The 13,186-nt window shown below is 49.1% G+C and overlaps 1 protein-coding gene across 9 annotated transcripts in view; it reads left to right on the top strand.

Annotated features, from left to right (window-relative positions):
* The window catches only part of ROBO3 (roundabout guidance receptor 3), a 417,871-nt gene that overhangs the window by 85,981 nt on the left and 318,704 nt on the right, over positions 1-13,186 (top strand). For 4 of the 9 annotated variants that reach the window (XM_077919498.1, XM_028708796.2, XM_028708793.2 and 1 more), the window contains exon 1: positions 11,332-11,566. The exons of 1 other annotated variant lie outside the window; for it this stretch is intronic. In XM_077919498.1, coding sequence (XP_077775624.1) covers positions 11,395-11,566 — 172 coding nt within the window. In that variant the 5' untranslated portion in view covers positions 11,332-11,394. Of the gene's footprint in view, positions 1-11,331; positions 11,567-13,186 lie in introns of those variants that run through there. 4 more of the 9 variants (XM_077919501.1, XM_077919497.1, XM_028708794.2 and 1 more) reach the window with 1 other exon arrangement.

The raw sequence follows: 13,186 nt of genomic DNA, 5'->3' as shown, positions 1-13,186 counted from the left end.
CTTTACAACCTGAGAAAAGAGACAAGGCACATATTTTTGTAAACAAAGAAAATCTTTAATTTAAAATATTATTAAAAAACCCAAAATGGTGCACTCCTATACCCAGTTACTTGGGAGTAATTCCCACTGAACTCAATGGTTGTATCCAAGTAAGTTCTACTCAGAATAGACCCATTGAAATTAATGAACCTAAGTTTGCCATGTCCTTTAACTTCAGTATGTCTATTTTGAATAAGGCTAGCACTGGTTACAAACCAACGAGACTAGTTTCTTAGTAGATATATAGAATTTTGCTGAAAATGAAGCACCAACAGAAATATGAATTCCAAAGTTTTCCTATTAGGATTGTGTTTATTGATAAGCTGCCTTTATGAGAAAAGCAAGCTATACATCTTCTAAATATATAAATACATTTAGACTGCAAATTTATACTTACCTGGGAGCAAGCCTCATTGGACTCAGTAGGACTTCCTTCTGAGTAGACATGGATTGACTATTGTTCTGATAGCAATTTTCGCTGATCTGGGCCTGTTCTGTACCGCAGCCCCACCAAGCCTGAATTCATCCATGCCAAATTTCAGATGCCAGCCTTTGTCCACAAGCTTCCATGCCAGGACAATGCCAGTGTGACCACCAAGGAGCTCAGCTAGGTAGCAAATGTCTCACTTCACCTCAAGAAAGATATTGCAGAGTTGGGAAAGGCTCAGAAAAAGGGCAACCAAAATGATTAAGCGGCTGGAGCAACTCAGCATTCAGGAAGAACTTTCTGACAGTAAGAGCTTGTTTTTAAGCAGAGGTTGGGTGGCCATCTGTCATGGATGCTTTAGTTGAGATGCCTGCATTTCAGGCGGTTATTCTGTTATTCTATGAAAAACATATTTGTGATAGAATGGAAAGAAGAAGAAATATAGGTGAATAACAGAGCCTTTCATGTGAAGCTTTTGCTCAAACTGCCTCTGGTTTCTGATTTGATGACAAGCTGCATTTCTCTGCACTGTGACAAACCTGTAGTTTGCTAAGGGTGCTGCTAAGGGCATTGCTGGGGACCATATACAGTGGTACCTCAGGTTAAGAACTTAATTCATGCTGGAGGTCCATTCTTAACCTGAAACTGTTCTTAACCTGAGGTACCACTTTGGCTAATGGGGCCTTCTGCTGCCACCACGCCGCCACCGCATGATTTCTGTAGAACTCTATATGATTGAGTAGAACTCTATGACAATATTAACTCCAGCAAAGACAACTGAAAAAGGTTACACAGCACACACCAAAGAAATATGCAAGTCTAAGATCAGAGATGGCCCCAACATTGCCGTGAAGTATGGGTGGCAAAATGTGAATTTGCTGCAGCACAAAAGCACCATATAATATCAGAGTAAGACTTACAAAAACCTTTGTACAGTGGTACCTTGGGTTAAATACTTAATTCGTTCCGGAGGGCCGTTCTTAACCTGAAACTGTTCTTAACCTGAAGCACCACTTTAGCTAATGGGGCCTCCTGCTGCTGCCACGCCGCCACCGCATGATTTCTGTTCTCATCCTGAAGCAAAGTTCTTCACCCAAGGAACTATTTCTGGGTTAGCAGAGTCTGTAACCTGAAGCGTCTGTAACCCCAGGTACCACCGTATTCCCCCCACAGAGCTACAATTCTCAGAGTTCCCTGGCAAATTGACTGTAAAGTATGGTTGCCATACATTTGGATTTCCCCAGACACGTCTTGGAATTTGCCCAGAAAAATGGCATCTGGGCAGATTTTTATAAAATTGGCAAAATGGAGGCAAGGGATGTTAGTATTTTTCAACAATATGGAGCAAAAAACCAACCTCAACAACTTTGCCCGGATTTTCACTTTTGGGAATATGGCAACCCTATGTAAAGCCATTCCAAGAATTGCTGCTCTGTGAGGGGAATAGGGGCATCTAAAGAACTCTTGACAGTGCTGGATTAAACCCCAAATCTTGGGACCCTCCTCACAAAGCTTTCCCCCAAATTGCTTGTGTCTTTGCCTCTTGTGCCAAGATAAGGATGTGTGCAAGAGCGCCACCTGGTGAGGCCTACTACTACAACAACCACTGCTTCACAGAGGGTGCTCTGGAACACCTGAAAAGTCTTCTGTTACTTGCTCTGCAACAGGGCAGGAACTGAGGTTAAAGCTTGTCTTCTGATGTTGTCACCACTGACAATGTACCTTCTTCAGATTCAGTCCCAGGCTCTGCAGTTTGTCCTCCCCCTCCCCACCCTCCTTTCCCACCAAATGTCCCCATTTCGAATTCCAGGACAGGGAGATCGTTAGCATTCAAAATGTGTTATCAAGCTTTCAGAATTCAGCCCACAGAGTTGCTTTAAAATAAGGAGAAAGGCCGAAGGAGATTTATTCTTGCCTGCCTGGTGGCAAAAGCACATTAACTGATTGATTTATGATGGATAAAGGAACAGCTTCCATGCGTTGCCAGTCTCTGTTAGAATAAGGCTCACTTTGCAGCAAAGTTGTGTAAACATGGACCAACGGAGGAAGAATTGACTTTCCATCTTGTGTTTGTCAGGGCCTGACAATCTTTCCCATGCCATGGAGTCTTTCACCAGGCTTGGTGCGATGGTTTCTTATGTCAGGCAGTGGAGGCTGGTCTCTTCAGGCAAAAGGGGCACTGCCCCACCAACCTCATTCTGCCCTCAGCCACCCCCACCTGCCTGCCTTCTTGTTTACAACCAATCCAGGGGGTAGGACTTCCTATCACCTTCCTCCTTCTTGGTCTCACACTTGTTCTTGCAGAACCTGGCAGAAAGAAAATGAGGACAAAACTCAGTTGTGTTTCCTCTTGCCTTCCATTGGCTCTGTCTCCACCAACTACTCATCACACTCATCAAATGTAATGTGTGAACATTCTAGTTTTTATGGGGAGAGAATGATTTTGGACATTTGAAATAGTCAGATTCTGAGTCTGATTTGTTCTGCAGGTCAGTACTCATTGTGAGTGCTGGCATCAGCAAAGAGCAAGGGTCAGCAAACATTTTCAGCAGGGGGCTGGTCCACTGTCCCTCAGACCTTGTGGGGGGCCGGACTATTTTTTTGGGGGGTGGGGGATGTTGGAATTCTGCCTGGGTCAGAGGGATGTGCCACAGCGTAGGCACCGGCAGATATTCCTGTCGACCTCCCCGCGTCTCCACTCTGCTGATAAGCAGGCGAGGTCCCGGCGATTCTTCTCAGATGTGTGAGAGGAACACACCGTTCTTCCTCTCTCTCCTTTGGTGTCCCCCAGGGAGGGGAAAGAAGCAGACAGAAAACTATTTACATCCTTTATTTCTGCCTCTCATATCAGTACAGAGAATCATGTCTGCACTCAACAACAGCAAGAAGAAACTCCACCCATGTACTTCCAGTACGGGTCATATGACACACCCACTGAGCTAACATCCGGTGCTCAGTACAGAATGGACTGCCCCTTTGTTCCCATGGCAACAGTCACAAACATCCTGTCTGGCTTTCCAGCCACAAGCAGCTGACTGAGCTGCTGGAGCCTTTGCTTGCTGCAGCATTGGTGCTTTATGGTAACATACTCCCCCTAAAGTATCAATGCTTGCTGCGAGCAAAGCGTCATCCAGAGAAGAAAACAAACAGTTGTTATACTTATAACATTCCCCTGTTGTTTCAGTTCCACCCTTGGAACTACCCGCCACTGGTTTAACCAATGTACCTCTCTGGTTGTGTGACTTCGTATTACCTTGGTTAACAACTCTCTGTTGTGCCTTTGTCTCTGACTCAGACACAGCTTCAATCTGTCCTTGGTCGTTTACAACAGCAACATATGCAAGGTTAGCAAACTCCTTTGAATACCTCTTGGGTGGTACACCCTTCGTTGCTCTCTCAGACCTACGTAAGAGTTGCTGCTCTTCTCTGCTTTCTGGTTCAGCCTCTGAACTCTCTGGAGAACCAGTACTAAGCTTAATCAGTGGTTCATCCTCCTCTTCTGAGGGTCTAGTCATTATTTGAGATTTCCTCTCAATGACTGTGACAACTGAGCTGTCTGAGCTATCGCTGTCATCATCAGTACTACTGAACTCAATAAGATTAAACTCATCATCATCATCATCAGAATCATCTGTGGGAAAAGTGTGATCACTCTCTCCTGTTCAGGAGCACTCTCTAGAAATTTTGTGAGAATCACCTGACCAGATTCAGACAAAATTACTCTATAGAGACCTTTTTCATAACCCACAAAAATGCCTCTGGCATTCTTTATTCCACCTGGAGCTTCTGTTCTCACATGAGACCCGAAAACCTTAAAATAGGCAACAGAAGGTTTTCTATTGAACAGCTTCTCAAAAGGAGAACATCCCAAGTCTGTTGAGAATTTTCTCAACCACACATGAAGATAGGACGCTAGCGACTCGGCCCAATATTCATGTGGTAAATGTGAACTCAGCAATTGTGCATGCATCCCCTTTTGCAATTCTTTGTTCACCCTAACACAGACACATTTCTTCCATGCTTCTTCGGAACTAGCAAGTTTGTGTCTTATCCCTTTTCCATCCAGGAACTTCTGAAACTTCTGTAAAAGAAAAACTGGCTTGTCATCTGTGAAAAGACAATCAATGTTAGCATCATGCATACTTTTAACCTTGTCACAAAACTCCTGAAACTTTTCTAAAGTTTCCTGCGGTTTCTCCATCATATAAACCCAAGAATAATTAGTGAAGCAATCAACACACACAAGGTAACATTTCGCACCGCCTCTAGATGGTTCTAGAGGACCAATCACATCAGCATACACCCGCTGAAACGCTCTGTCAACCTTCTTAGCCACCTTCTTGGTGTCCTTGTTGTTGGTCAGATCTGCAAGAGAAATTTCGTTAGAATCAGAAGTATTACATTTCATGTAATCACTTTGATCAAAAGTCAACAAATACAGTCCATCTTTCTCTTTGGCAGTAAGAAACAGTTCTCCATCTTTGTAGATCTTGCATCTTTTAGCATCATTGTACAGTTTTAGTCCCTTCTTTGCAATCTGCGAAGCACTCAGCAGACTATATGTCAGTTCTGGAACCAGGTAAACATCGCTTATAGTCAAGTTCAGACTCTCAAGATACACAGTTCCAATTCCGGTCGCTTTCAGTTCTTGACCGTTGGCTTGTTGCACAGTGAAGCTTTGCTTCTTCAACGTCGTAAACAGTTGTCTGTGTGGGCAGAGATGCTTCGTTGCACCAGTATCGATTATGAATGCGTTCCCAACATCTGGCGTGGTTCCTTTCGCCATCATAGCCTTTGCAGGTTTCACCTGGGACTTGGTATGACTTTTGCCTGACGCCTCAGGCTTCGTAGAGCTGTTCTTGGCTCCTTTTGACTGTCGCGGCTTCCTACAGTTTCACTGTAGATGCCCAGTCTGTCCACAATTGTAGCATCGGACAGCGCTCAATGCTACAGCATGCTCTCCAGTAGCATCAGCAGTGGGAAGATTTGAACTCTGTTCTTGCCTCCCCCTGTCCTTCACTTCCAGTGCAGCAAGTCTGTCGTGTTCATTCAGGACCACCGCACACACTCTCTCCGCAGTCAGGTCCTGAGCCGGTAGGGAACCAAGCTGACTGGCAACAACCTTGTAAGTCCGGTTCAGGCTGTTTATCATCATGAAGCAAAACACTTCCTCCTGTAGACGGAAATTGCGTTCCACCATCTGTTGACGCAGAAACTTCATTTCTGTCAGGTGCGCTTGAACATCTCCATCAGGCGCTAATCTCAGATTGGTCAACTTCTCAAAATACAGCAACGCTGAAGAACCGGCATCTCTCTGATGCGTTGTACGCAGCGTATCCCAAACCTCTTGCGCATATTCCAAATGCTGAATATGCACCAATTGATCATCTGAGACGCACAGAATTATAGCAGTCCTGGCCTTCACATTCTGTGACTCCCAAGCACGCGTTGGTGCTGCAGGGATGGGGTTCTCAATCACCCCAAACAGTCTCTGATTCTGCAGCAGGGCCTTCATCTTTACAGACCAAGATGAATAATTGTCATTGGTCAGGAGGGGTGGAGAAGGCAAGCCTTCCCCCTTCTTAGCATCCATTTTGAGTCCTTGCATTGACTCTGAAACACAAGCCTCTAAAATCCAATAGCTGGCTTGTTTACACTCTTTGCACCTGGCAGCTCTGACACTGGCTGCGTTGGAAAGTCCCTTCCATCAGTTCGTGAGGACCTAGTCATAACAAAACTTTGTTTTCGCCTCTCTGAGGCATAGACTGACTGTCCAGCCCTCTCGAGTAACTTTCCAGTCCTCCTTCACTGAAGGATGTTGCTTAGCAACAGCGCATATCTCTCTTCGGACAGGAAACCACAAGAATGCCTGGAATGCAGGCCTCTTCTAAGTTGGAGCTGCTTTCCCACACACGCTCTCCGTGAAGCAGAGAATGAATCAATCTGCATTCACACTTTAAGCCCTTAAAAGTCTCATACCTTGGGCATCGGCTTGGCTGTCAGCTTCTTCTGGTCAGCTTCTGGCTGCAGAGGATCAGCCTCTCACAACAGGCGTCCATGGAGCAATGTAAACAGTAGCTCTGCTACTCTTGATGCAGAGGTCGATGGATCGAAACCATCCTCTGCTACCACTGTTGGAATTCTGCCTGGGTCAGAGGGATGTGCCACAGCGTAGGCACCGGCAGATATTCCTGTCGACCTCCCCGCGTCTCCACTCTGCTGATAAGCAGGCGAGGTCCCGGCGATTCTTCTCAGATGTGTGAGAGGAACACACCGTTCTTCCTCTCTCCCCTTTGGTGTCCCCCAGGGAGGGGAAAGAAGCAGACAGAAAACTATTTACATCCTTTATTTCTGCCTCTCATATCAGTACAGAGAATCATGTCTGCACTCAACAACAGCAAGAAGAAACTCCACCCATGTACTTCCAGTACGGGTCATATGACACACCCACTGAGCTAACATCCGGTGCTCAGTACAGAATGGACTGCCCCTTTGTTCCCATGGCAACAGTCACAAACATCCTGTCTGGCTTTCCAGCCACAAGCAGCTGACTGAGCTGCTGGAGCCTTTGCTTGCTGCAGCATTGGTGCTTTATGGTAACAGGGGAGAATGAATGAATTCCTATACCCCACAAATAACCCAGAGATGCATTTTAAATAAAAGCACACATTCTACTCATGTAAAAACATGCTGATTCCTGGACCGTCTGCGGGCCGGATTTAGAGGGTGATTGGGCCAGATCAGTGGCGTAGCGTGGGGGGTGCAGGGGGGGCCGGCCGCACCGGCCGCAACATCTGGGGTTAGGGCAAATCCACGGGTTAGGGGGCGCAAATCCACGGGTTAGGGGGCGCAAATCCACGGGTTAGGGGGCACAAATTACTTGCCTTGCCCCGGGTGCTGACAACCCACGCTACGCCGCTGGGCCGGATCCAGCCCCCGGGCCTTAGTTTGCCTACCCATGGCAAAGAGCATCCTTGGGCAGCTGCCCAGGCCCCAGCAGGGCCCATCACTGATGCTGGTCTTGGCCCCCACTTTGAAAACAGTAATGTACTACTCAGAGTGAAGTTAAGCCTGCCAGAGGATTACCAGTGGGCCCTTTTCCCAAGATCTCCTCAAACCCTATTCATTGTTTTAGGGACCAAGAAAGGTAAATGAACACCGACAGTTCAGTCCAGTCACGAACGACTCTGGGGTTGCGCGCTCATCTCGCTTTACTGGCCGAGGGAGCTGGCATTTGTACATAGTGACATGGAATTCTACTCAATAATGATCCAGAGCAGAACTCTGACGTATAGTTAGCAGAGCAACAACTTAAACATGTTGTAGGATTCCCAAAAATAGACCAGAGGCAATTGTATTTCATCCAGCAGAGCTTTACTGCTGCTAAAGGCAAATGAGCATATTGGTTACAAATCCAATTCATTCAGGATTGGCACTGTCCATAAGAAGTCCAGTTGCATCAGACTTAGCTTAAACTTACAATAACTTATGATAAGTCTAAACCTTAACACTATCTGTGTACAGAACACCACACCAGGAGGAAAAGAGATAGAAAGAGAAAGTGAAACCTAGGCTGTTTTTGGCCCTGCTTTTATAGTCAGCATGACCTTGACTGAAAGATAACAGATAAGAGAACCTGTTTAAGACAGCTGTACTCAGCTTCTCTGAAGGTATAACTCAAACATCATGAACCTTCTGCTTGTTTCTTTCACACAGAGAAGCTTCCAGAACCCTCTTGAATTAAGTAGAATAGGAAAGATCTCTACACATTAGATCAATACTTTCTGTACCAAGAAATGCAGACACATAGCTCCAATCAACAGTCCATACAGCTTAGTGTATGCTGAATGGCAGCAACTCTCCAGCCCTACCTTGAGATGCAAGGGTTCAGGAAGGAGTGCCTCTGAGCACATACAGAGTGTCCTTTCCTAAGTGCTTACAGCAGTGTTGCTGTGTGTCAATTATAGATTCTGGAATGACACACAAGCACATTCTTTCTCTGGTAACTTGTATTTCTTCACTTCCTGCTCCCTTTGGGACCCCTCCTGCTGGGTGGGTCCCTGGGTCTGTTTACATAAACCTCCTACAACACTTACCTGCCTCTCCTTTCTCCAAACTCATGTTCAGAGCCTGCTTCTTCCGTGAAGCACTTAATGTTGGATGCTTGCATTCACCTCTTCTGCCATTGCCCCACTCTTCCCTTTCCCTGTTGTCTTTCTCCCCCCGCCCCATCTAAATGTAGATTATTATACACCTCAGAGGACGGGCCTGTCTTTTTGCTTGTGCTACTTATTGCCATGTATACAATGGCAAGGGTCATCGTAGCTCAGTGGCAGAGCACCCACTCTGCATTCATAATGTCCCAAGGTTCAATTCCCAGTGGCATCTCCCAGTAGGAATGGGAGAGACTTCTGCCTGGGACCATAGAGAGTTGCTGCCAGTTGGTGCAGGCAGCACTGCACTAGGTGGAACAGATGGATTCAGCATACAGCAGCTTCCTACATTCCTGTGTGCCCATGTCATTAAACAATGAATAACAATTATTATCTGCTGCACGGCCGCTGACTGAAAACTCCTGCTGCATTCTGCTGGCTCTTTTCCCCATGGCTGGGCAGAGCCTTTGCAGGCTCGCTGCCATTCACAGCAATGCAGGCAAACACAGCAGAAGTGACATTTACGATGGAGTGTCACTCAAAACGCTGACTCTTGCACACACAGCCGCCAAGTGATGCACATGGCTGGCGGGAGGAAGGCAGGATTTTGCCTGCACGCTCAATCTTTCTATGAGCAGGCTCTGAGGAATGCCTAGGCACCTGGGATCGAGATGCGAGGCTTTCAGGTTTGGAATAAGCACGTTTCAGGCCCAGGGACATCTTCCCAAAACAGATTACTTGGCTCAAGGCTGCTGAGCTTAAGAGCAGCACTGTCACTTGGAAGCAACCTCCCTTGGAAGCTTTGGGGAGATGGCAGCTTAGTTGCAGAGCTTCTGCCTTGCATGGTTCAACCTCCTGTAAGAGCTGGGTATTAACTCCCTTATTATTTTTATTGCATTTATACCCCACCTTTTTCTCCAAGAAGCTCAAGGCGTTGTACGGGGCTCTCCCCCTCCTCATTTAACCTACCCTGTGAGGTAGGTTAGTCTGAAAGGCAGCGAATGGCCCAAGGTCACCCAGGGAGGTTCATGTGGCCAAGGGGAGATTTGAACCCTAGTTTCCCAGGTCTCTAACCACTGCACCACAATGTCCCCTGCCTGAAATCCCAGAGAGCTCTTGCCAGTGAGTGTGGACTGTACTGAGCCAGACGGTCTAATGGTCTGACTTTGGAATTGATGGAAAGTTTAGGAATGTAGGAAGATGCCTTTTCTGCTGGGTTAGACTTGTTGTTTAGTCGTTTAGTCGTGTCCGACTCTTCGTGACCCCATGGACCAGAGCACGCCAAGCACTCCTGTCTTCCACTGCCTCCCGCAGTTTGGTCAGACTCATGCTGGTAGCTTCGAGAACACTGTCCAACCATCTCGTCCTCTGTCGTCCCCTTCTCCTTGTGCCCTCCATCTTTCCCAACATCAGAATCTTTTCCAGGGAGTCTTCTCTTCTCATGAGGTGGCCAAAGGCCTGGAGCCTCAGCTTCAGGATCTGTCCTTCCAGTGAGCACTCAGGGCTGATTTCCTTCAGAATGGATAGGTTTGATCTTCTTGCAGTCCATGGGACTCTCAAGAGTCTCCTCCAGCACCATAATTCAAAAGCATCAATTCTTCGGCGATCAGCCTTCTTCATGGTCCAGCTCTCACTTCCATACATCACTACTGGGGAAACCACAGCTTTAACTATTGGAGTGCTATTGCCCACATTGAGATGACACTTGGTCAAGGTTTGCTGGCAGAGGAGTTCCCATCACCCATTCCTGGGTCGTGTTAAAAGTGGAGATGCCAGGAACTGAACTTGGAAACTTTTTGCATTACAGAGCACGTGCTCTATCACTGTCTCTTTCCTTTCACCCCCCACATCAGCAACTATCGCCCCCCCCCCCGCAAGTCAGCACAGTCCCAGATCCCAGCATGGTCCTGGTTGCAGGCATATGGGCATAGGCAGTATTTATTTTAGGGGGCCAAGCTTTGGGGGGGGGGGCAGAACTGAGTCCCCTGCAACACAATTGGTCAGTTAAGTATTTTGATTTCTTTACTTGATGTAGGAAGAACAGCTACACCCCCGTGGCCAGGCAGCCCCCTTTTACCTACTTCCCCTTCCTACGCCCACACTCAAAGCCCCCCTTCCCTTTGACTTCTGCATTGTCAAGGAAAGTGTATGCAGGTGAAAGAGTAGCAGTGCAGCCGGAGAGAGGGGCAGCATTCCAAACTTGGCCGGATTCCTTTCTCCAGCGGCCAGCTGCAACCACATATTGATTTCTCATTCGATTTCTACCCTTCCCCATTTCCTCCGCACGACAACCATGCAAGGTGGGTCCGACTGAGAGACGGGGACTAGGCCAAGGTCACCCAGGGAGCTTCGTGGCCTTGTAGGGACTTGAACCCCCAGCCCTCTAACCACTGCACCGCGCTCTCCTCCTCTGCCCCTTGGCAAGGCGCCTCTCCTCTCTCTTCCCACCTCCTCTCCCTTCTTCCCGGCCGAGGGAGGGAAGGAGGGAGGGAGGCAGCGCGCTGCGTCTCCAGGGAGGGTTATTAATCCAATAATTAAACATTTATTGGTGGCGGCACCTGCTTTCCGCCTGCCCGGCCCCCGGGGGAGCGGCCAGCCCGGCCCAGCCTCGGCAAGGCAGGCAGGAGGAGGAGGAGAAGGAGGGGGACCCGAGCGAGCGGCGCGGCAGAGCAGCAGCGGAGGCGCCGCAGAGGCAGCAGCGGCGAGGCTCTGGATGCTTGTGCGCTCGGATGCCAGCACACGCGGCGGAGCGCTGGAGCGGCGGCGGCGGCCAGGATGCTGCGCTACCTGCTCAAGACGCTGCTGCAGATGAACCTCTTCGCCGACTCGCTGGCGGCCGGCGACGCCCTGGCCAACTCGTCCGAGCTGCTCCTTGGCCTCAACTCCTCGGCTCTGGCCGCGCTCAGCCCCAGCCTCCTCGACCTGGGCAACCTGACCAGCCTCAACGGTGAGGGGCGGCGGGGCCCGGGAGGGGACCAGCCCGAAAGCTGCTGCTTCCCCCATCCACCCACCTCTGGGATGCGGGTGGGAAGCCAACATAGGATATGGGGAGGGTGGAGGGCGCAGGTGGGAGAGAGATTGAGACCCGGGGCTTTGCTTTCCCCTCCCCACCCACGTGAAGCTCTTATCACCCCTTAGCCCAAATGAACGTGTGAACGCCGTTTGTGATCCCCCCCCCACGCGTGGGCACTCTGTGCATGCTCACGGGCACGCTTCTTTTCTCGCGGCTGGTTTTGCGGCGTGGGGAGCGGGTTCAGGTTCGGGCAACGATCCTACTATACGCACCGACCTGGGAGAAAGTCCCGTCCGGTTCTGTATGTACAGCAGGGGCTTGTGATGTGAATGCACCAGGGCTGGGCTTTGTAGCATCCGGCCAGTGGGGCGGGACGGGGGATGGGGGTGTTCCCAGTTGTGGCGGGGCAAGGATTGTTGAGGGCCAGGGTGTGTGGAGAGGATGTTCCAAGTCTGAGCCCTGTTAGAAAGCGGGAGAAGGGAGCCCACATCCCAACGAGTGTCCATGCAGAAACTCGGGGCGATCCTAGCGCGTAGCTGCTTGTTCAGACATGCTTGCGTCTCTCGGGGGTGTCAGAGGACAGTGGGTCTGTGTCTCATCCTAGGAATCTTGAGTTCGCCCGTCTGGCTCTGCCCCCAAACTCGCGTCGACGAGACGCACCCATCTCCCAGACATGTTTCTGGCGAATCGGAGCGTTTTCCAGGTTCAGACGGACGCGTGCGAGCATCTACTGGGGCAGAAGCGCATGTGGGATTTGCTGGTTTCCTGCCTGGGACTCTTGTGTGCGCCCCTCGCCACCAGGCCTTCATTATTGTGCATAGCCCTCCTGACGTGCCTTTAGTAGCAGGATGAATTTGAGGGGGGGGGGGGTCCTCTGCACGCTTACTCAAGAAATTCCACGGATCTCGTATTCACTTGCATAGGATTGCAACTGACTATCTTATGCGCGCACAAGGGAAGAAGTCCCTTTGAACTCAGTAGAACTTACTTCCGAGTCAGCATGCATAGGATGCGACTGCAGCAGGGATCTATTCCCTAGTGAAACCCAGATCCTATGCGCCTTCACTCAAAAGAAACCCCACCTAAGTTCAATAAGAATTAGAACTTTCGGTTAGGCAACTCTATACACGTTCACGTGGGAATAAGACCCGAGTTAAGGGTGCATAGTAGGACACTTCCTGCCGGGTTTCAAATCCCAAGCTTCTCAACCGAGGTCCGATGAAAACGAAAGTGCTTCTGAGCACGTGCAAAGGGCAATCCTCTCACCCCGTTGCAGCCTGCCCTTCACGCTTGTCCGAGATCAGGGGGCAGAGTCTTCCGGTCAACTTGAGCTCCGAAATTTCTTTTCTTATACGTGATTCCAGAGTGTCACTGGAAATCCTGGCGTGTTCCTATTCTAATTTCATCTAGGCTGCGTGCATAGGTGTGCGCGTGTATACACACACGCGCGTACCAGGATTTTGTGCACATGCATTGCTCAGGTGTGCATTTGGTCAGCGTGCATGCTTGCTTGAGCTTCCCCACACCGAAGTTTTAGAGCCACTCCACACTTTG

The sequence above is a fragment of the Podarcis muralis genome, chromosome 15 (assembly GCF_964188315.1).
Source record: "Podarcis muralis chromosome 15, rPodMur119.hap1.1, whole genome shotgun sequence".
NCBI classification, from domain to species: domain Eukaryota; kingdom Metazoa; phylum Chordata; class Lepidosauria; order Squamata; family Lacertidae; genus Podarcis; species Podarcis muralis.
Note: the sequence above shows the minus strand (reverse complement) of the source record. Positions and strands in the feature narration are given on the sequence as shown.